The 23,221-nt window shown below is 47.8% G+C and overlaps 1 protein-coding gene and 1 long non-coding RNA gene across 2 annotated transcripts; one reads left to right on the top strand and one right to left on the bottom strand.

The window, feature by feature from the left end:
- Positions 1-1,263: 1,263 nt before the first annotated feature.
- Positions 1,264-3,384, bottom strand: LOC134485949 (uncharacterized). The gene is made up of 2 exons (XR_015676762.1): positions 2,837-3,384; positions 1,264-1,626 (listed from the first exon to the last, which is right to left on the bottom strand). It is a non-coding gene; the product is annotated as an uncharacterized LOC134485949 (long non-coding RNA).
- Strip1 (striatin interacting protein 1) lies at positions 2,968-22,913 on the top strand. The gene is given in 21 exon segments (NM_001399218.1): positions 2,968-3,161; positions 6,561-6,630; positions 7,302-7,376; positions 7,681-7,815; positions 7,901-8,021; positions 8,991-9,059; positions 10,059-10,165; positions 10,276-10,403; positions 13,334-13,516; positions 13,866-14,083; positions 15,242-15,307; positions 15,413-15,476; positions 16,333-16,404; positions 16,894-16,968; positions 17,137-17,234; positions 18,379-18,505; positions 18,701-18,801; positions 19,477-19,543; positions 20,006-20,110; positions 20,623-20,827; positions 21,986-22,913. Coding segments are annotated over 21 exon segments (2,514 nt in total). The 5' UTR covers positions 2,968-2,981; the 3' UTR covers positions 22,234-22,913.
- Positions 22,914-23,221: the final 308 nt, after the last annotated feature.

Below are 23,221 nucleotides of genomic sequence, written 5' to 3'. Positions count from 1 at the left end.
TCTTAACCGCTGAGCCATCTCTCCAGCCCAAGATGATTTTTAAGTGATTGATATCTCTGGACTTTTATTGGTAAACCAACTACAATTGTTACGAACAAGTGAATGATTAGACTAAGTACATGTGGTACAACATGTCTACCTACAAATCATTTCCTACACTGGGTTTGGTGGCTCACACTGCAGGCTGTTTCCTATTGAGAGACTGAAGGACGTAGTCTAAAAACAGACAAAACCTAAAATGATATAGAGAGTTGTAGAGAGAGAAAAAGAGATCAAACTCAGCTTAAATGCACTTAGTATGCTTCACTTAAATAAACTTCATTCTAAAAGTACATCGATACAAACGTAAGATTTGGTCTCATTTCTGTCGTGATGACAACGTTCCCTGCAGAGTTAAGGGACTCAGATGGAGGAGTACTAGCCCCTGACAAAACTACTGAAAAATGTTCCCAGCCTCGCAGTTAAGTAAGAACGTCACTTTCTGGCACTCCTAAAAACTTGGGACTATCTGGAGATCCCCCAAGGCAGAAGAATTCAGCCAAATCAAGGTCTGACATCGAAGATGGCTTGTCTTCCTATTCTTAGGGCTTTCAAAGTTCCTTCTGTGACCTGGGAGATTGCTCAGTTAATAGAGACTTTATCTCGCCTGAGGCCCTGGATTATACAGACACACACACACACACACAGACACACAGACACACACACACACACACACACACACACACACACACACACACACACACACCTAGTCTCACATTCCATATGAAAAATTCCAGCAAATACAGTGAGTATTTACAGTGACATTGACAGGTCACCACTCTTGCTACATTTCTGTCAACAGTCAGGCCACATTTAGTCTTACCTAATTATCTTTAGAAATGGGGGAGACTGGTGTGCAAGGCCCTGGGTTCAATTTCAACTCCAGTAACACACACAAAGCTATTCCATCAAACTACACTCCTGTATCTGTAATCTATGTGTTTGGGGCAAAAATGTTGGCTTTTGCATCTCCACTCCACTAGTTCAGTCCATCAGGGATCTCAATTTACCCAACAAAGAGACAAATGAAGAAGGAGCTGGAGGTAGGGACAGGGAGAAAAAGGAGGAGGAGGAGGAGGAAGAGGAGGAGGAGGAGGAAGAGGAGGAGGAGGAGGAAGAGGAGGAGGAGGAGGAAGAGGAGGAAGAGGAGGAGGAAGAGGAAGATTACGACGACGACGATGACGACGACAACAACAACAACAAAACACAAAGATTTCGTTGATGTGCATTCCAGAAAGAGAAACATATAAAGGGTTTACTGTCTTTGGGGGAACTTACAAGAGCTTTAGGATTAAATAGAAGCACTGAGTTTGGGGTGAGGTAGGAATAATCAAGCCAACCTGGTCAGGTGTGGTCTGAATGATCATCCTCTTACGGGTGGCTTTACGAGAAGGTTGAAGTCCTTTTTGCTTGAGGGGACGAGCTGTTTCTCAGGAGGATTCTTTCTATTCCAGGGTGCACATGCCATGACAGAAAGAGCTGTCATCTGGAGATGCTCTGTCCTGTGAGGCTTTGCCACTCCTGATGACTAGAGGGTTGAAGCCAGCGACCGAGAATCTTTCACGTGCTTCTTGGGGAGGAAGGTTTCTGGAAGAGGACATTGTACAAACATCTTGGTTACTCCTATGTGTTTGGCACTCAGACAAGAAGGAGAATGAGGTGTGATGCCAGTTTTTCGAGAATTGCTCCTTGAGTGAATATAGGGTGAGCAGGTAACTCAGAGAAAATGAGACAGCTACAAAATGAAGGCAGAAAAGCAAGGAGTTAATGCTTTCTAGCAAGGGTCATTTCTAAGAGATTATTAAACATACTCCACTTACCCCATGAGTTCTGTTATATTTTCATTTTCTGTTTTATTTATTCATTTCTCTCCTCCCATGTGAATGAAAACTCCACGAAGACTAGAATTCTAGTTTTGCTCATTATTATGTCCTTAAAGTATTTGTCAGTGGTTTGGGGACAGATACAAGTCCATACTGTCACCCTCAGCCCCACAAGGAATTCCCCTAATCCTTTAGGGACATCAACTCAGGCCAAACCAGAATCCAAATTTGGATTTTTGACTGTGTATGTGGTTTTTGTTTGTTTGTCTTTTGCCTGCGTCTATATCTTTGCACTATGTGTATGCCTCAAACCAGAACTTGTGTCTTGGAATTTCAAGCTTATCCATTCTGAAGCAGAGTTGGGACTTGTAGTAAAGATAATCTAACATAGCCTTTAGGCATGAGGGTTAGAAGAAAGGTGCTAAAAGGAAGGGAAGTAAGACATCCTAGAGTGTGGGGATCACCTCCCTAAGGGAGACTTTTCAGTTAGTATTAGCCATACACACCTTTTGGTGGTTCTCAAGTTATAAGGCTAAGAAATCCCAATTCCACTCCTGTGCATTTTGTCTCTTTTGATAAGTGAGATTATGAACGTGGCTCTAGAGGTACCTTGGATAGAATTATAATCTGATAAAGTAAAACCAGGAGTCCCTAGGGTTGCACAGGCGTTTCTTATATAAAGTCCTAGACTTTTCAGTTGGAAGGTGGGGGAAAAGCCACAACCAGTAGTTAATTGTACAGAAATTCTTTGCTAGTAAAACTCTTCAACTAGACCCATGAGTAAGGGATTCCTTTCTCTACTGATGTCTCCCTAATTTCCCCTTTCATCCTGCCTCACCTTGAACAGGGAGGGCCATTAAGTCTCACAGATAAAAAGACATCTAAAGGGGTTCCTGTGAGCCCAACCGCACGCCTCTGGCTTAGCTCCACAGGAAGGAGGGGAGGAGAAACTAAATGACAAAGAAGGGAAAGACCTCGGGAGGTGATTGGCAGCTGCGGCTTTCAACACACGCAGCCACACTGAATATGGCGATTGGGGAAATTTCCTGGAGGAAATCACGCGAGAGTTGCTTGACGGAGGCCATCCGCGAATTGAGCCGGGGGTGTGGAGCAGCCAAGATGGAGCCGGCAGCCGCCGGTCCCGGCCCTCTGATTGTGAACAACAAGCAACCCCAGCCGCCACCTCCGCCGCCGCCAGCTACCGCACAGCCTCCTCCTGGGGCGCCGAGGGCCGCCGGAGGCCTCCTGCCGGCGGGCAAAGCCCGCGAGTTCAACCGCAACCAACGCAAAGACTCGGAGGTCAGAGCTACAGGGGGGCGAGGCTGGCATCGGGCGGGTGGCAGAGGGGGTCCCGGGGCGGCATCCGAGACCAGCCGGACTTCCGGGTGGCTTGACAGGGGGCTTACGAGCTGTCACTTGACTGAGAACCGTGCACTTATCGAGGCTGGCAGCCGCCACGGCCCCGGGGAGGAAAGCCGGGAGCCGTGTCACAAACTCTGCTGCGGCCCGGGGAGAAGATCCTGAAGCCGGGGGCCGCGGGTCTGCCCTCGGGGGCGTGGCCTGAGGCACAGCCCTCCTGGGATGCAAAGTCGGTGGTCTGCAGGATTGTTAGCCCCTCATCGTTTCCGGCCTCTAATCTTAGGAGGGTGGTGGGCGACGCCGGGGACCCAGGAGAGCTTAGCCGGCGCTTAGGACAGAGCAGCTTCTCTCTCTGTGCTGCTCGGCCCCAGGTTATGAGAGGAGCCGAGAGAGCACACTGGCTTTCCCTCCGAATTTTAGTCAATGCAGGATCAAACCGCGGCCAGACGTTGCAAAGCATATTTAGTATGCCCAGTGAGCCCAGTGCTGAGCTGTTAAGGATTAGAAGTACACAAAGGGCGCAGGATTTCTCCTTCTTGCTAGTGAGCTGTGATTCCCTTTGCCCGCGCAGTCTGGAGCTATTCGCCTCACCCCAAGTTAAAATTCCTCCCACTGCTTCCGTTTGCAGAATTCATGAATGAACACACACCCCATCGTCGTCGCAGCATTTCAGGGCTTCTTAATCAGCACATTCATTCCCAGAGCGCTTACTATGCAATCTCCTCCACCTGAGACAATTTCCAGTGTGATGAGCAGCCAGGCACTTACTGAGAAGGAATTCCTCAAATTCAAATTTGATGCTCCAGCTCGTACCAGAGACTAAAGATACTGTCTTTAATCCTCTGAAATCAGTTCCTTTCAAGCATTTTGTTGTTGTTGCAGGCTCAACTTCTGATAAAACATGTCACAAATGAACAGAGTAGAGAGGATGAGCTTAGAGTGGCCTTTTTGAAAAAGATGAACCTTTTAGGAATCTTTTATTGTGGAATGGTGGAGGATCAGTGGTTACTTTCAGTGATCTCTCGAATATGGAGGAGTATCAAAGTTAAGTTTCTGAGACCTTTAATGGCCAGACTTGTTCAATTTTTTTAAAGAGGACCCTGAGAATTGAGCTACACCCTCAACTTTTTTTTTTTAAAGATTTATTTTATGTACACTGTCGCTGACCTCAGACACACCAGAACAGGGCATCGGAGCCCATTACAGATGGTTGTGAGCCACCATGTGGTTGCTGAGACTTAAACTCGGGACCTCTGGGAGAGCAGTCAGTGCTCTTAACTGCTGAGCCATCTCTCCAGTCACCCAACTTTCTTTTTTAAACGTTTGAGTGGGCTGGAGAGATAGTTTAGTGGTTTAAAGCACTTGCTGCTCTCTCAGAGGATCCCACCAGCCATGTTGGGCGGCTCACAATTCCAGCTCGTAAGAATTCAGTACCCCACTTCTGACCTCCATGGGCACTTGTACACACACATGCAGTAACACAGATAGACAAATACATTTTTAAAAAAGTGTTTTAGGGATGGCTCAGCAGGTAAAAATAAATTTTAATTTTCCTATTGGTTTTTTTGTTTGTTTTTGTTTTAGACAGGATTTCTCTGTGTAGTTTTGGCTATCCTAGAACTCTGTTCTATGGATGGGGCTGGCCTCAAACTCACGGAGCAGCTCCATTTGCCTCTGCCTCTTGAGTGCTAGGGTTAAAGGTGTGGCCAACACTGCCCTGCCTTATTACTACTATTCTGTGTGCAAGGTAGGCAAACACTGTACTGCTGAGGTGCAACCCTAGCTTCCATCATGCATTTTAATTTCTTTCTGCCCTCTAATCTCACTGGATTCGACATCTGGAAGGCTCATCAAATCGATCTGCCTCCTTGCATAGGAGGTGCTGATGCTGCCCACTTCTACTGGTGACAGCTGAAGTCAGTAGTTTGGGAATCTGGTCAGTGTCTAGAGGACAAGGAGGCTGACATTGGAGGAGAGCCCAGTATGTGCTACGTAAACTTTATTAATCCTCAAAAGTAGCCAAGGCAGCTAAGCATGTTCCAGTCACAACACGCATCCAGTCTCAACGTGCAAGAAGCTGAGGAAGGAGGATCAGAGTTCAAGGCCAGCCTGGGCTGCATAGTAAAACCTTGTCTTTACCTAAATACACTGGAGGGACTAAGAAATGGTAATGGATTTGTCGGTGAATAACATCATAATATTGTGTAATGGGTATGAAACTGTCACAGAAAAGAAAGAAAGAAAGAAAGAAAGAAAGAAAGAAAGAAAGAAAGAAAGAAAGGTCTTAAAGTTCCAAGCAGATTTTTGTCATTCCTGTTCTGTAAATGAAACTCAACCTCAACCTCAACCTCAGTAATGTGTGCATCTGTTGATTTTATTTGTGTTTTAGTGGTACTGGGACTTGAACCCAGAACCCTACGTATGTTAGGGAATCATTTGACCACTGAGCTATATCTCTAGCCTATGTTCAGTAGCTTATGAAGGTGTCCATTAGTATCCATGAATAAGGAGTACAGTTAGCATTTGTGGGTGTATTATGTCATTTTGTGAGGGGTCATTTTCTATTATAAGGTTTTCCCCTGACTCCACCCTCCATCTACTCACCCCACCCATATGCTGAGGATTAAGCCCAGGGTCTATCGCATACGAGGCAAGGTACCCTACGCTGGACTGTGCCCGGGTCCTCCAAGTACATTTTAGTCAGGACTGGGCTTATCCTTTGGATCTTGATGCTCCTCTTGTCCCATTGCAAGACTCCCAAGATGGCGTGTTCTCAGGAATCACCTATCCCTAACAGATTCTCATCACATTCTCTCCTGTGTGTGGGAAGGAGGCCAATCTGTTCCATTTCTGCTTTCTCTGTCAGAGATGGGGCAGGGTGGGTGAGCGTTTCAATGCTCATTTTATCCTTAGCTGTTTATAGTCCACAGTTCAGAAAGAAGTGAAACTCCTAGATATGCAGTACTATATGGAGTGGTCAGTTACTGCACAACATAGAAAGAAGTTTAGTGTTTATTGTCGAGCAGGTATGTAATGGATATCAGTGAAACAGTTTCTGTTTCGAGGAGCTTGCTGTCTCACGGAAATAAGATGAAAAAAAAAAAAAAGAAATCCAGTGAATAACTAATGCAGAGTGGGTGCTTTGAAGGTGAAATACAGTGTGCTGGACAGGGCGAAAAGGGGACTTCATTAGTCTAGGAGACAAAATATTGTGATACGACATCAAAAAAGAAAAAAAAAGTCGAGTCATTGATGTCACACAGTGCAGCCTCTGAAGTGTGTGTGTTTGCCCTTAAACACTCAGGAGGATCTTTACGTGACATTATTTCTATTCACCAGGGCTATTCTGAGTCACCAGACCTGGAGTTTGAGTATGCCGACACAGACAAGTGGGCTGCAGAGCTCGCAGGTAAAGACGAACAGGCCTTTGTGGTATTTGACAGGAGTTTTGACTGGGTTCCTAAGAAAATTAAGACTGGCTGTTTTCCTAGTTATTCCTATAAATGATATCTGAAACATGAATTAGTTATTTAACTTGGACCATGTATTTGGGATTGTCCTATATTTCCGGGAAGACTCTGGTTTGGAGTCAGCTGACTGCCCAGTTCCATGTAAGGCAGTTAGTGGTACTCATGATGCAGCAACTGGACAGTGATCTCTCACACACGAGTGAGCCACAGGAATGCTAGCAACTGAGCTTGAATCTTGGCACATCTATGGCTACTAATTGTTGTTGATGGAGAATGTGAGGTCAGCATGAGCTGCTTCTCCAGCCTTCATAATCCTTATTCAGGACGTGACACTAAAGACACCATTCAGGGTGATGGTCAGCACAGTCTGATGTAAGTCTTACAGGAAATGCCCAGGTTTATGTTCCACTGACAGTGCAGTGGCCGGAGTTATCTCTTCTAGCACATCAGAACACCAAGGCCTTCCCCACTCAGTAGTTAGAAAGAGTGGTCTGAGAATCACTGTGACTCAGGCAGGAATAGAGTTGGGGCTGGAAAGGAAAGCCTAAAGTCTCTGCTGCATGTGAGACCTGATGTGGAGCATGGTGATAGGATTTTTTGCTCTTGACAGAGCTTTACAGCTATACAGAAGGACCAGAATTCCTGATGAATCGAAAATGCTTTGAGGAGGACTTCCGGATCCATGGTAAGATCATTCCCCTCACCTCTTGGTTCCCTGTTCCATCAGGACAGCACAGGACTTCTCTTCATTGTCTAACTGATCTAAGCCATCTAGGAACATGAAAAATTGTTGTGCTACTCTTTAAAGACCAGACTTGACATGTAGAGTGGGCCTTCTGGGCATTCTGATGGGGATTCCAGTTTACAGAACAGCAGTGTGACCTTATCCCTTATGAAGGAGTAACTTGTCCTTCTGGTCCTGTGACTGTCCTGACATTCCATTGTGAGGAATTGTGTGGGCTCAATTATAAGTGTCCCCTCCCCCTCAGTGACAGACAAGAAGTGGACTGAGCTGGATACCAACCAGCACCGTACCCATGCCATGAGGCTTCTGGATGGCTTGGAAGTCACTGCCCGAGAGAAGAGACTCAAGGTGGCCCGAGCAATTCTCTATGTTGCCCAAGGTGAGGATGGCCCCTGGCACCTCTGTCAGGGATAACGCCTGGATAATGTGTGGAGGGCTCGGTAAGCTCCGCCCTGTGTTTACAGGAACCTTTGGAGAGTGCAGCTCCGAGGCAGAAGTGCAGTTCTGGATGCGCTACAACATCTTTCTGCTCCTGGAGGTGGGCACGTTCAATGCCTTGGTGGAGCTTCTGAACATGGAAATAGAGTGAGCACTTCTACTGAGGGGCTTACGTGGGGAAGGGAGCAGTGGGAGGTGGGCCCGGGCTTATAGAACTAACATTCGAGACACGTAAGGGCTGTTTGGAATATACAGGGTTGAATAATGGAGAGCCTACTTAATGATTCCTTGGAAAATAGTATGGGGAGGAGAGGGAGGGATGGATGGAGGCGGGGAGGAGAGAATTATAGAGAAGGGTGAGAGGTCCCCATGCTGATAGAAATACTGAGGGGTTCTTATGCTGGCTCTACACACTCTATAGTGCTGGACCATTGTTACCTGGGCAAATCCTGCCCAGGCCCAAAACACCCCCAAAGGAAGCTTCTCATCTTGAACTGTGGGCCCCTCTGCATATTCCCTTCAGCAGGACACCAAGGTCAGCTCTGACCTGTGGGCAGCAAAGCGTTTACCTCTGGCCCTTTGTCTCATGGGCAGGTCAGCTACTGCTCATTTAAGGATAATAGCCATTGTAAATACAGAAGATTGCTACAAGTCAGAGGCCAGTCTGGTCTAAATAGTGAATTTTAGGGTAGTCAGAGCTATTTAGTGAGACCATATCCAAAACCAAACAACAAAATTAAATGAAAATAAATACAGTAGTAAGTAAAAGCACACACTGAGTACTGCGTCTTCGGGCGGTGCTCAGCACTGTTTCCGGGATTACATTTCCAACTCATGTTAATGATGCAAGTGCTGTCATCATCCTGAGTTTGTAGATGAGGCAACTAGACACAGGGAAGCTGGTTCCACTTTGCCCACATACGTGTAACGGGTAAATGTTAGAGCCAGGGTTCACATTTTGAGACTTGACAGTCTGGTCCAGGGCTTGAGTTCTTAACCAGCGTGGTGTGCTAAGGTGTCGTGTAGAGCCTAAACACACGCAGTGTCATGTTGCCTGATGGGACAGGGCTGTCAAGGGTGTCACTTACCTCGAGCTGATCCAGATCTCTCCTGCAGTAACAGTGCCGCATGCAGCAGTGCGGTGAGGAAGCCTGCCATCTCCCTGGCTGACAGCACAGACCTGAGGTGAGATGAGCTACAAGCCTGGTTGGCACCCTGAGCCGGAAAGTGAGCCCAGAGCGAGGCTGAGCATGTCTTAGCTGTGCGTGTATCACTTTGCACACATTAGTCAGCTCGAGCGATAGGCTCACTGAGAGTCATTAGGCCTTGACGAGGTCTTGGGTGGGTGGGGGGCAGCCTGGAAAATCCAAAGGAAATCTAGGATCGAGCCTCTTAACAGATCTGCTAAGAAGCTGACTGTAGAGTACCTTCTATGTGGACAAAACCCAGGACCGTGCTCTCGGGCTCCCAGCACCCACTGCACACAGTGTTATCCCCACCCACACTGGGTTATCCTGACTGCCTCATGGCTGCACAGGAGGAACAAACGCTAAACAATGGGGTCATCTTTCCATATCTTAGGGTTGAATCTGTTCTTGGAGTTTGAACTGTGGTTCTCCTCACTCTAGTCAGGGTCTCTGCATTTCACCTCCTGTTTTCCACTCTATCTGGTCGGCTCTGTCTTCCTTTCTGTAATCCTGCCCTGCTTTGACCTTAGTAACTTACTCTTAAGTAATGTTGTTTTGTTTTTCTTTCCCTGAGGCTTACGGCAGTGAGTTCTTTAGGCCATTCTTGTTCATATTTGTCAGCTTTGAGTAAGCTCCTTTTAGACGCTGAGAGAATAGAATGAGTTATAGTCTGGGAAGAAAGATTAAAATACTCCTCTGCTCTTCAGGGTTTCGGGTGTGATTTCTTTTCTCGGGTGTCTCTGTATTACAGCTATCCCTACCCCATGCACAGATGTTTACATCTAAGTCAGGGAGTTAGAAAGCCCAAGGGCTCCTCCCTCACATTTTTCTTTGTTTGAGACTGTCTTCATACATGACCTAGGCTAGCTTTGAGCTCACTATGTAGCCCAGGCTGACCTGAAACTCGAGACCCTCCTGCCTCAGCTTTCTAAGACCTGGTGTAACAGGCATGCCCTTGGTCCCCGTCTTACTCTCACAAGCTGGTTCTTGTGCTCAGGGTCCTGCTGAACATCATGTACCTGATTGTGGAGACTGTTCACCAGGATTGCGATGGTGACAAGGCCGAGTGGAGAACGATGCGACAGACCTTCAGAGCTGAGCTGGGTAGGACCCTGGGGCTCCTCCCTTAAGGCCTTGCTTGGGAGCTGAGTCCGAAGGGCTTTGGGTGGGTCCTGTTGCTGCTTGGGGTCCTAATACCTTTGAGTCACTTCCAGGTTCCCCTCTGTACAACAACGAGCCATTTGCCATCATGCTATTTGGGATGGTGACCAAGTTTTGCAGTGGCCATGCCCCCCACTTCCCCATGAAGAAAGTTCTCTTGCTGCTCTGGAAGACTGTATTGGTGAGCACCCTCTTGGGGGCACTCGGATGCTAGGACACTGGGCGGGAAAGAGACTCTTTATACAGTTGGCCTCTGTACCTGTAGATTCACATCCATGAGTTATAGTCTGAGGTTGTAGAATGAGTTTTGCAGCATTGGTCTTGACTGTAAGGACCTTGTTATTACTCCCTAACTACTATACCAATAATTCATGTACCACTAGGTATTAGAAATAATCTAGGGATGATTCACGCTTGCAGAAGGTTGTGCATAGGTTAAACACAAGTACCATTCCATCAAATGAGGGATGTGCTATCTACCATGGGAGAGAGGTGAGGGGAAATTCCCAGAGCCAGTCTCCCGTGGGTGATGATGAATGAATGTCTACATTTCTTTTGAGTACTGAATATGTAGCTACTTGGTTTTAGAAATGTTTAGTGGCGCTTCAGACTGAACCCAGGACCTTGCTGTGCATGCTAGGCAATCAGACTTCACTGAGCTACATCACTGGAGCGCTTTGTTTTGTTTTATTTATTTTATTTTATATGTACTAGTGTTTTCTGTGTGAAGATACCAGATCCCGTGGAGTTACACATAGGTGTGAGCTGCTATGTGGTTGCTGGGAATTGAACTCAGGTCCTCTGGAAGAACAGCCAGTTGCTGAGCCATCTCTCCAGCTCACCCATTGGCACTCTTTTTGACTTTTTATTTGTATATGTATATTTGGTATATGTGTGGTATATACACACACTTGTATATATATATATGTGTGTGTGTGGTATATGCACACACTTGTGTATTTATGTGTGGTATTGCACACACTTGTATATTTATGTGTGGTATATGCACACACTTGTATATTTATGTGTGGTATATGCACACACTTGTGTATATATGTGTGTGTGGTATATGCACACACTTGTGTATATATGTGTGGTATGTGCATACACTTGTATATTTATGTGTGGTATATGCACACACTTGTATATATATGTGTGTGTGGTATATGCACACACTTGTATATATATGTGTGTGGTATATGCACACACTTGTGTATTTATGTGTGATATATGCACACACTTGTATATATATGTGTGTGTGGTATATGCACACACTTGTATGGCTGCATACACCCTTGTGCAGAGACCAGAGGCGACATCACTTTCCTGCTCTATCCAGCTCTCTCATTCTTGGTTGTATTCCCATGGGACAGGGTCTCTAATGGAACCTGGTTCTAGGCTGGTATCCAGCAAGCAGTGCTGCCCCCAGAAGTGTTACTGTTTCTACCACCTCTGTTGGGGTTACAATCTCACATGCAGCTGTCTGGCTTTTTACATGAACACTGGGGATTCAACCTCATATCCTCATTCATCTTTTGCAAACAAGTGCTATTACCCATGGAGCCATTCTCAGTTGTTTACTTTTTATTTTGACAGAAGGTCTGGCCTTACACTTGAAGTATTCCTGCCTCAGCCTTGTCAGTATCTGCTGCCTGACTCAGTTTAAAAAAAAAAATTCCAGGGGCTGGAGATATGGCTCAGCGGTTAAGAGCACTGACTGTTCTTCCAGAGGTTCTGAGTTCAATTCCCAGCAACCACATGGTGGCTCACAACTATCTGTAATGGGATCTGTTGCCCTCTTCTGGTGTGTCTGAAGACAGCTACAGTGTACTCATATAAACATAATAATAAATAAATTTAAAAAAAAATTCCAGGAAAGAGATGAAAAAGAAATATAGGACATGGTGGTCCACACCTTGAGTCTCAGCACTCAGGAGGCTGAGGCAGGCGGATCGCTGAGTCTGAGGAGGCTGAGGCAGGCAGATCGCTGAGTCTGAGGCCAGCAAAGGCTCCATGGTAATAAGACCCCTTCTCTAAACAACCTGGGGGTTGGTGCAGGCCTTCAGGTGACACTAGATTGACTCCCTAGCTTTTCTTAAAGCTGTTTTCTCAGTCATACAAGAACTTCACCCTCAGACAAGATGCCTCTTTGGAGACCACTCCCAAACCTGTATTTGTTAAGTGGTTTGGGGCAATGAAAATCTACTGGGCAGATGACTTCTGTATTATGTGCCTAGCCTTGAACATCCGAACTCTCTCTCCACCCACCAAGATGTCTTTTAAAGGAAGCAAGAGTGAGCCTCTAGGTTGTGTGTTTCCGAGGATGTGTTGTGAAATGGACTCTGTTTCCACCTGGGGAGAGGATGGATACTGGGTGGACTGGCCATCACACTTAGGATGGGGACATTGTCAGAAACCAAGCCCTGGGCAAGCAAGAAGCCCTCTCTCCAGGATGCTCTGCCACCAGAGCTTAGTGAGTTTAAGACCTCGTAATGTGTGTATAAGCTTTATCTTGACCAGACCTGCTGGTTCCTCAGGAAGCCCCACTCAGGCTGAGAGGAAGGCTAAGTTACTTGGGGTCAGTGGCACTGAGCAGCCAGAGCCTGGGCCTCTGTGAGGGCTTTGGACAGCTTTCTATTTTGTTTTAATTTATCATTTTATCTGAGCTGTGCACAGTGTGTTTCAGTCATTGGAAGATTGACATGTGTGGTTTTGAAGCATTAATCTGCTGACCTTGGAAAGAACTGGCTCTACTTTGTCTTGTTTGGTTGGTTGTTTGGTCAGTTGGTTTAAAAACATGGTCTCTATGTAGCCTCGGCTAGCGTGCTCAACCTGCTTCTTTTTAAAATTAGAGACTGTATTACCCCTACAGAGCTGTGTGTACCATGCTCCAGCTTCCGTCAGCCAGTGTTTCTTTCCTTTCTCCCTTTTCTCTTGTCCCTTATAGAGAGAGAGTGTTGGACTCTGGTCTAGGCTTTAGTTTTTATGCAAGTGGCTGTGCTGTGTGGGTCTCTACAAAGGCCTGGGTTCTCATGATGTCATCTGTGCTTTTAGCATAATGATGTCAAAAGGAACTTGGCAGCCTAAGCTCTGCAACCCCATTTTACACAGTGCACGCTGGGCGGCTTCGAGGAGCTGCAGAGCATGAAGGCTGAGAAGCGCACTCTCCTGGGCCTTCCCCCCCTGCCTGAGGACAGCATCAAGGTGATCCGGAACATGAGGGCTGCCTCCCCACCAGCCTCTGCCTCGGACCTGATTGAGCAGCAGCAGAAGCGGGGCCGACGAGAGCACAAGGTGAGGCAACCCAGGGCCCCAGGCCTCCTGAGAGATCTGAGTCCATACTCAGGGATGGGGTGGGGTGCATGATCCCTGGGGCCAGTGGGTTATTAGGAGTCAGCTCTGCTCAAGCTGCCCAGGAGGAGTGCCTCCACAGCAGGGATACTGTCTCCAGCCTCAGGTCCAGTGTGCAGTGGGTACTTACATCATGGTCGCAACTTGTCACTTCATTCTAGCCCTAACTCCTTCACCATATTCTCCGCTGTTCTCAGTCTCCATCTGGGACACATGAGTTCCATTTGAATCTGTCCCTCAGCCACCATCTCGTTGGTTGGCTGCTTTTCTCAGCTCTCCCCTGTGCTTTCAGGCTCTGATAAAGCAGGACAATCTAGATGCCTTCAATGAGCGGGATCCCTATAAGGCTGACGACTCTCGGGAGGAGGAAGAGGAGAATGATGACGACAACAGCCTGGAGGGGGAGGCTTTTCCCCTGGAGCGAGATGAGGTGATGCCTCCCCCACTACAGCACCCTCCGACTGACAGACTCACCTGCCCAAAAGGACTCCCTTGGGCTCCCAAGGTTAGGTGAGTCTCAGAGTTCTAGAATGCACTTGAACTGAGAGCCCTGGTATCCTCAGGCCAGTGCTGGCCTGGGGTCCTCTGCAAGACTAAGATGATCTTACATTACTCTGTGCTGTCCTGGGTACTTCTGTGAGGGTGGCCTTGCTGATGTCACACAGAATAACCCTTGTGTGTGGTTCCTGTGTCAGTAATTTGAACTGGTCAAACTTGAAATGATAGATGAAGAGTTTTAAAAATATCCCAATGTGGGCTGGAGAGATGGCTCAGTGGTTAAGAGTACCCGACTGCTCTTCCAGAGGTCCTGAGTTCAATTCCCAGCAACCACATGGTGGCTCACAACCATCTGTAAAGAGATCTGATGCCCTCTTCTGGTGTATCTGAAGACAGCTACAGTACTTATATATAATAAATGAATAAATCTTTAAAAAAAAAAAAAATCCCAATGTTCTAAACAATATATTTGGGTGAGTTAATAGGTGAGAAGGTAGCTGGAAATGTTAAAATGGTGTATCTTAGCTGGGCATGATAACACATGCTTTTAATCCTAGCACTCAGGAGGCAGAGGCAGGTGGGTCTCTGAATTCGAGGCCAGCGTGGTCTACAAAGCAAGTTCAGGATAGCCAGGGCTACACAGAGAAACCCTATCTTGAAAACAAACAAAAATAAAAAGTGTATACTTGATAGGCAGCAGCTTAATGAAGAGACGTGTGTATGAACCGATATAAAAGAGGCTTGTCCTCGGCTTTCTGTGTTGTGTGAGAAGAATGGGTCATCCCCAAAGCCAAGGGGGTTCTGTTGAGACAAGAAAATGACCTGTTTAAAGTTAGTAGCTTGTATCTCTTACACTTCTTGGTGTTTAAAAGTGTTAAATGTTACTATTACTTGAATAAGCTGTGCTTTTAAGTTTTACATATCTCCCTAATTTGAGTCAGCTGGCCATGCATATTATAGAAATATAAACGTACTTTAAATTTATGAACCCAACAAAATTACGTAAGAAACAAAGTAGCCAGAATTCAGATTTTCCCCCTTACTGTAAGATACCTTTACCTGTCTGGGAGTAAACATCTGGAGAAGCTTTGCCTATTAGAACAGAGGCCTGTGACTGGTACACCTTGAAACAGTGCTTGATAAAATCTGCCCCTCTTTCTTGCTTGGTAGAGAGAAAGACATTGAGATGTTCCTTGAATCCAGCCGCAGCAAGTTCATAGGCTACACTCTGGGAAGGTGAGTGTGACCTGAGGTCCTTTGGAAGTTCACTGGCCTGGCCTTGGGGCAGAGGACTGGTGAGTGGCTGTCTGGGCTCAGCATAAGGCCTTCTTTATTCTCCAGTGACACCGACACAGTGGTGGGGCTGCCAAGGCCAATCCACGAAAGCATCAAGACACTGAAACAAGTAAGTGGTGCTAAGGGAACCTTTGGCTTTGTTTGGTCCCAGGAGAATAGAGTGAGCCTGGGCCAAGGGAGAGGCCTTTCAGGGCTATTGTCTGCCAGCAAGAGCCTGGGGAGTGTCTCTTCATGAGTATGCATCGTCTACAGATATGTACACATCAGTCTTTAGACTGCACGGAGCCCGCGAGTAGCCTTCCCTTTTCCTTAGCCAAGTTCTAAGACAATTGAGGGGCGTTGGCAAGTGGATACGATGCCGTCAGCTTCGGTGTTCATAGAATAGCTGGAGAGCAAGGCCTAAGAGCACCATGGTGGTGTGCTACTAGCATACTCTAGAAACCGTGCGGGCTCAGTTACCTAGTCCCAGACAGAGCTGGAGGGCAGGCAGGACCCAGGCACTCAGCACACAGGCAGGTAGAGTCTCAGACTATCTTGTTTTTCTCTCGTGCTCGCCTCTGAGGAAGCTGAGGGAACTGTGGGTGTAAGGATTAGCAGGGAGAAGACACGAAGGGTCAGGAGAGCATCTCCAATGTGTCTGAGCTGTGATATTTTTAAGTCCAGTTTTGAAATTGGTAGTCCTAGGTGGTCTGCAGCTAGGCTTCTGAGTATACAGTTAGTTTTGCCTCTGATGTCTTCTCCTGTCATTTTTGCCTCTGGAAGTCCTTTCCACTTTGCTTTGCTTTTTGCTAACTACTATGAGTTTTTCACACAGGTTGTCAGAAGTAGTTTTAAGTTAGGAATCTTGTTGTGACTTAGCCCTCTTTCAGAAGACCAAAATAAAATCTTGGGTCTTTGCCAGGTGAGGGGGGGGGGTCTGGCCAGAGTTTTTCTCGCAGCACCTTCTTTCCTGCCTTTCTCCTTAGCACAAATATACATCGATTGCAGAGGTCCAGGCACAGATGGAGGAGGAATACCTTCGCTCTCCTCTCTCAGGGGTGAGTTAAGAGGCACAAAGTCCCCAACTGCTCTCAGTCTCTGAACTGGGCCTGGCCCACAAGGCTGCTCCGGGAGTCAGCCTCTCCTTGAAGAGATTCCCATCCATGTCTTTCTCTCAGTCTGTGAATGGCACCTTGAGCATGAAACTTGATCTCTCTGAGCTTTGTTTCCTACCTGTAAAAGACCAGTGTTAGACTAGTGCCTTCTCTCTTCGTTATCTAGTGTCTGTTGAGGTAACATCTATCTGTAGCCCAGATGGCCTCAAACACCTTTGTCAGCCTTTTTGGTGCTGGGTTACAGGTGTTTGCTAACGTGCACAACTGTGGTGCCTTACGCAGTATTAACCTATTCCAAGTGACATTCTTGGGATGTTTTAGAGCCTCCTGTCAGTGTCACCAGCGTCTTCACTTTGATGCTTAGAGACTCTATTCTAGCCAGCTAGTAAATGGGCTCAGGACTGTATCCTGAGCATAGGTTTTGTTTTAAAGGGAGAAGAGGAAGTTGAACAAGTTCCTGCAGAAACCCTCTATCAAGGCTTGCTCCCTAGCCTGCCTCAGTATATGGTGAGTGCTCTCTCAGTAAGCACCCGTGGTGAGGCCCTGAAGGAGCACGGCTGCTCTCCTTCACCCTACAAGGCTCCTGCCGCCTGAGGACCCTCAGGAGTCCCACTTCTCAGGGCTTCATTATGGTCCTAGGCTCTGATTCTCATCTGGGTGGTCTGTTTTTCCCAGATTGCTCTCCTGAAGATCCTGTTGGCTGCAGCTCCCACGTCAAAAGCCAAGACAGACTCCATCAACATCTTGGCAGATGTCCTGCCTGAGGAGATGCCGTGAGTATCAGTGCTGTGATGGAGGGTGGAGGGTGGACCAGGAGTCTTCAGGTGGGCTTCTTTGCTTGGCCCCGCTTTGCTGCAGGTGAAGTTTAGGGAATTTCTAGTTCAGACAAAGGTATTGATTGGACAGATTTCACTAGGTAGGGAGATGGCTTGGCCTGAATCCCAACACAGACTGTCACTGACTGAACTTGAAATGAATTAGGATGCCAGTTTTCCTTTGTAAAATAGATGAGCAGTAGGCTTTCTCAGAGTCCTTCTTCTAGAGCCGTGTGGTTGGCATATCCTGCATGGGACGGGTAGCTCCTGGTCAGTTTGCCAGCTACCACTGAGCCTGTACCTGTGTGGAGTTCTCCTACTGGCCAGTCAACTGGCAGGCAGAACTCTGGCAAATGACTCAAGAGGAGAGAGTGAAACTCTTAGCTATTCTTCCTCTCTGGCTGACAGGTCTTTTCCTGCAAGAGAACAGCCTGAGGTCATATTCTGCATTGAGAAAAGACCCAGGCCCACACCTGACCTGCTTGCTTGCCAGGGCTGCCTTGTTCTGAGCTGACCCGCAGGTCTGGTGGTGGTGGTGGCCAGGTGAGCAAGAGACAGAGATTGGCTCATACCAGAATGGGGTTCACAGAGCAGTAGGCCATCTTGATAATCCTAAGAAATATGATCAAATATTGAATTTCTTCTGAAGATTTGCAATGAGAAGTCCTGAATTAAGAAATATATAATTTAGTGCTCCCTAAATGTGTCTAACTTCAACATCCCCCACCACGCCACTGTAGAGTGAAATTTCCCACCTACTGGCATGCCACAGAACATACTTTGGGGACTCAAGTTAACAGAGTGGCCAAAGCTTAGGGAGAGTTTGGAAAAGAAGTTCAGTTTTAGAGGAGAAGCAGAGAGAAGACTGAGTGTGCATTGGAGGGAGAAGGAGGAGAAGCAGAGAGAGGACTAATTGTGCATTGGAGGGAGCTAGAAGTTGTTCCCAGTTGGGTCTCTTGGGAGCTAGAACCCTCAGGCTGACCTCTGAGAAGTTTGAGGATTGTGGGCCTTTTCCAGAGGACTCTGGAGTCTGTCTCCTCCATGGACACCTCAGAAGGACGTGCTGTGTGCTGGTGACTCACCCAGGCACTTGTGTTTCTAGCACCACAGTGTTGCAGAGCATGAAGCTGGGGGTGGATGTGAACCGCCACAAAGAGGTCATCGTTAAGGCCATTTCTGCTGTGCTGCTGCTGCTGCTCAAGCACTTCAAGTTGAACCACATCTACCAGGTACCTGTAGGGTCTGTCTGCCTTCCTATGGGCTGGGCAGGGCCTAAGCTCCCCTATCCCCTAAGTGTAGGCTTCACTTCTGAGCCCACTTGAACTTTGTGTGAGCATTCTAACATGAGGCCCTCCAGCCAAGGCCTTTTATGTGTAGAGAAAAGAGAACAAGAGGTATGCTTGATTTTCTTCTGTTGGTTTCAGTTTGAGTACATGGCCCAGCACCTGGTATTTGCCAACTGCATCCCTTTGATCCTGAAGTTCTTCAATCAAAACATCATGTCCTACATCACTGCCAAGAACAGGTAATAAGGATCAGAGACCAGAAAGGGTGGTGTAGCCAGGTGGCAGCACTTCCTGCTGTCTCCACTGAGACTTCTCAGCAGGCTTTTTCATTAAGCTTCTATGGGTTAACATTTTGCCAGGCCTGGGGAGTCAAAATGAATGACAGTGTGTCAGTTATAGGATTAGCTACTCTAGTGACTTTGTGTTTGACCAAGAGGCTCTCATCCTAGGTTCTAGAATTGTCACTTCTATCCTCCTCCCTTTCCCCTCCAGTTCTTCATACAGAGCTTGGCCTTGTGCACTATAAATCCTTGTCTGATGATTCTTGTATACACCCACCTCGTGCCCACTGTTCCCCATAGCACCTGCTTGTCAGTATGAGGCATCACATGGGAACTGTCCAGATAGCCGTGGCCTCTAAGAGGGCTTGGCATAAATCACTTGCCTTGATTCATGGTAAGGGAAAAGCTGCAATAGATGCTCCACGTCCCCTTACAGTTACTGATTACATTACAGACTCAGTCAGTCACAGAGAGACTGTACGTACTGAAGTTTATTTCTTCATCTTATAGCCAGGGAAATCAGGTTAGAACAGGCGAGGTGGATTGTTACTTCTGCTTCAACTCAATCACGGCTGCTCTGGCAGACCCAGCCTTTGCTCACAGCGAGCATCTGGGTCTTTTTGCATTCTGTAGCATTTCTGTCTTGGATTACCCTCACTGCGTGGTGAACGAGCTTCCAGAGCTAACCGCAGAGAGTCTGGTGAGTGGCTCAGATCTCCCTGGCTATCCCTTTGGTATGAGCGTTACCTCCCCCAACACAAAGGTGTCTTCCAGAAGAGGTCACCTTTGGCTTTTAAAGTACCAGAAATGGTCATAGAGTCAGGGAGAGGGCTGTTGTGGAGCAGAATGATTGGGGGTTGGGTATATGGTTATTGGGGCATGTTCTGCAGGGGCTGCTGACCTAGAACTTGCCCACTCAAGCTGTCTACACCTTCCCACTGAAGTCTGGGGCCCTGCTGCCTAGTTTTGTAGCTCATGTTTCCTGCAGGAAGAGTCTTGAATCCTGGACGCTCTGTCAACTTGTGGGTGGAGTTCCCCTTTGGCTGTTAGATGGGCATTCTAGAATCATTGAAGTCAGTCAGGCCTTTGGACATTGCACTGAGCAGCCAGTGAACAGCCTGCAGCCGTGACAGCTGTGTTTGTGTCTGGCCTTTCCCTGTAGGAAGCTGGTGACAACAACCAGTTTTGCTGGAGGAATCTCTTTTCTTGCATCAATCTGCTTCGGATCTTGAACAAGCTAACGAAGTGGAAACACTCAAGGACTATGGTGAGTGGTGAGCAACCAGCCTGGGATGTGCTGTGTCCCCTCCACCTGGGACAGGTTCTCAGGTGCGGCTTGCCTGGCAGCATTGTCCTCATTCAGGTCTGCAGACTTCTGGTTTTTTGATGAGTACAAGCAGAAGCTGGAAGAGACTCTCAGTCATGACCTCAAACAAACCTCCTGGATGGAGACACTTTGTCCTCCTCATCCTGGGTGGGAAATGATAGCCAGGAGTCAGGAACCACCTTAACCCTGGGTTGCCCATGGAACAAGGAAGGTCCATGAGTTCTCAGAAACCAGATTACAGAGTGGCCCGTAACTAGGGTGACCAACCTTTGTGGTTCGCCTATAGCTCTGCTAGTTGTAGTGCTTAAAGCTCCAGATGCCAGCAGACTAGTGAGTTCAAGAGAAACTGCATGGCTTGTCATCCCGTTTGCTACCCCAGAAGTGCTAAGGGACCGTGCAGTGGCACTCACACTTACTGCTTTCTCACCATGGCTGCCACCATGGCCGCCCAGATGCTGGTGGTGTTCAAGTCGGCGCCCATCCTGAAGCGGGCCCTGAAGGTGAAGCAGGCCATGATGCAGCTCTATGTGCTGAAGCTGCTCAAGGTGCAGACCAAGTATTTGGGACGACAGTGGCGCAAGAGCAACATGAAGACGATGTCTGCCATCTACCAGAAGGTGCGGCACCGGCTGAACGACGACTGGGCTTACGGCAATGGTGAGGCCACCTGCGGCGCGGGCGGGAGAGGGTAGGGCAGGGGACGCCTTGGACTCCTTGCCTGTGGTACCTTCATTTTCTCTGCCCTTAGGCATTGAGCAGGGCCTGTATCTAGTTTTTGTGGCTCTGGGCAAGACTTTGGGAAGCTGCTGAGAATCTGCATTCATCTGTTTCTCTGTCCCTCCACTCTAAATTCCATCTTTTCTAGAATTTGCCGTAAGATTCTGCCCACTCCTCATCTCTGCTGCAGCCTCCTGGCCTACTACCTCCTGGCCTACTACCTCCTGGCTGCCTGAGTGCAGTAGATCCTCACTGGCTCTGCTCTAGCTTCTCCTCCCACTGTCGGCCTCAGATTTGGCTCCTGTAATCTTTTCAACATACGCATCCTGTACTGTTGCCTCCTGAGTAAAATTCCTGATTAGCTTTCTAATTCCCTTAGGAATGAAATCAAACGTTAAGACAGGGACGGGTGCTCACTCACTCACTCGCCTGGTCCCATAGTCTGTGGCTTTCTTTTCTGTCACACCCAAGTCTCTGTCACACCCAAGACTCCAGACAGAGTATGACCCTCAGTACCTGCTGAGCATTGCTCCCAGGAGCGCTGCAGATCCCAGCAGCCACAGATAGCCACGCTCTCCAGTGTCCTGCTGAGCCTGCAGACAGACTGCACAGGGGCAGGGGAAACCATCCTTAGTCCCTGAGCGTTAGCAGTGTTCTTCCTGCTTCTGGGCCTCTGTAGACTGCTGGCTGTCTACAGCGTCTTCTCCCAGTCTGCTGTTGTCTGTGTGGGTGTTGCTGTGTTACATCTCTCTGTAACTCTATACCTGGCATCTGGGCTCAAGGTGGTGCATGACGTTTGTCATGGAGGTGAGAGAATGAGCAGATGAGGGACTGTAGGGTTATGTGTCTGTCCTCTGGAGCCAAGGGGAGGCTGTGCTTAATAAAGAGTTTGGTTCCCCCTCCTGGAGGGGCAGGAGGCTTTCCCATCTATCTGCAAGTTTCTTTTTCAGCGTTAAGGATTGTCTCCTTAGATTTGACCGTACTTCTGGGAAAGAATTTCTATTCAGCTTTCTGAGGGTTTGGGAGTGATCCTTTTGGTTAAAATCATGAGGAGCTATATAGGGCTGAATCCTAACTGGGTTTTCCTGCTTTTCCCAGATCTCGATGCCCGGCCATGGGACTTCCAAGCAGAGGAGTGTGCTCTCCGTGCCAACATTGAACGCTTCAATGCCCGGCGCTATGACCGGACCCACAGCAACCCTGACTTCTTGCCAGTGGACAATTGCCTGCAGAGCGTCTTGGGCCAACGGGTAGATCTTCCTGAGGACTTCCAGATGAACTATGACCTATGGCTAGAAAGGGAGGTCTTCTCTAAGCCCATTTCCTGGGAAGAGCTGCTGCAGTGAGGAGGGATGAAAAAGACTGTGATCTGTCTCATACCCGAGGGACTGTCCTTGCCATTGCTGCAGTGCTCCTGTTGCCCTCCAGGTGGCAGCACAACTCCATTGAGTCCTCCAGAACCAGTCCTGGGCCCGTGAGTGAACCCAGGTTAGCCTCTGGTTGATTCCCAGCATCCTACTCAGGAGCAGTCATCTCCAAGCTGGGATGTACTCTTCCTCCACTTCCCCAGTTTCTACCCTCCTCCCTTGGATTGACTGCGTGAAACTCATTTCACAAGTAGCCCCAGGCTGGGAAAAGCTGAGAAGGGCCTTGTGTCCCTTCTCATCGGCAGCTGTGTCTTGAGGCCATGCTGACTCCTGAGCTGCTTTGGCACGTCAGTTGGTCAAGAAGGAGGGGTGGCATGAGGGCCAGGAACAGAGTCAGCGCCTTGGTTGTGCTCTGGGGGTATCTCGTGTCATTCCGGTATCCTGCTGAGTTTTGTCCAGAAGTGATAGATACCACAGCCTCTGCACCCTGGTTTTGGATGTGGTCAAAAGTGGAGTGAGGCTTCCTGAAGCCAGAGGTGCTGGTTTCTTCTTGATTGTCATGGCCTGTAAATATACAAAACTCTGTGTGGTCTCATGTCATGGTGGGGTTTTTAATGTGTTTGTGTATTCTGTTTACATTAAAAGAAAGCAAAACTGTCCCTGTCGCCTTGTCTGTAGATGCAGGTTCTGGGGACTGGGGATGTAGCACAGGTGATCGAGTGCTTACTTAGCAGGTAAGAAGCCCTGGGTTCCATCCGCACACAGCACCACATAGGACAGGCATAGCAGTGCACACACCTGTAATCTCAGCACTTGAGAGGGGGAAGCAGGCGAATCAGAAGTTCTAGGTCAGCTTTGGCTAAATAGTTCAAGTTCAGTCTAGGCTGTGTAAGGTTCTCTCATAGAAATGTCTGAAAATTGTCAGTTTTCAAAAGTATCTCTTCCTCCGCCCAGCTAAGTGCTTGCC

Source organism: Rattus norvegicus, chromosome 2, assembly GCF_021556685.1.
Source record: "Rattus norvegicus strain SHRSP/BbbUtx chromosome 2, alternate assembly SHRSP_T2T, whole genome shotgun sequence".
NCBI classification, from domain to species: Eukaryota; Metazoa; Chordata; class Mammalia; order Rodentia; family Muridae; genus Rattus; species Rattus norvegicus.
Note: the sequence above shows the minus strand (reverse complement) of the source record. Positions and strands in the feature narration are given on the sequence as shown.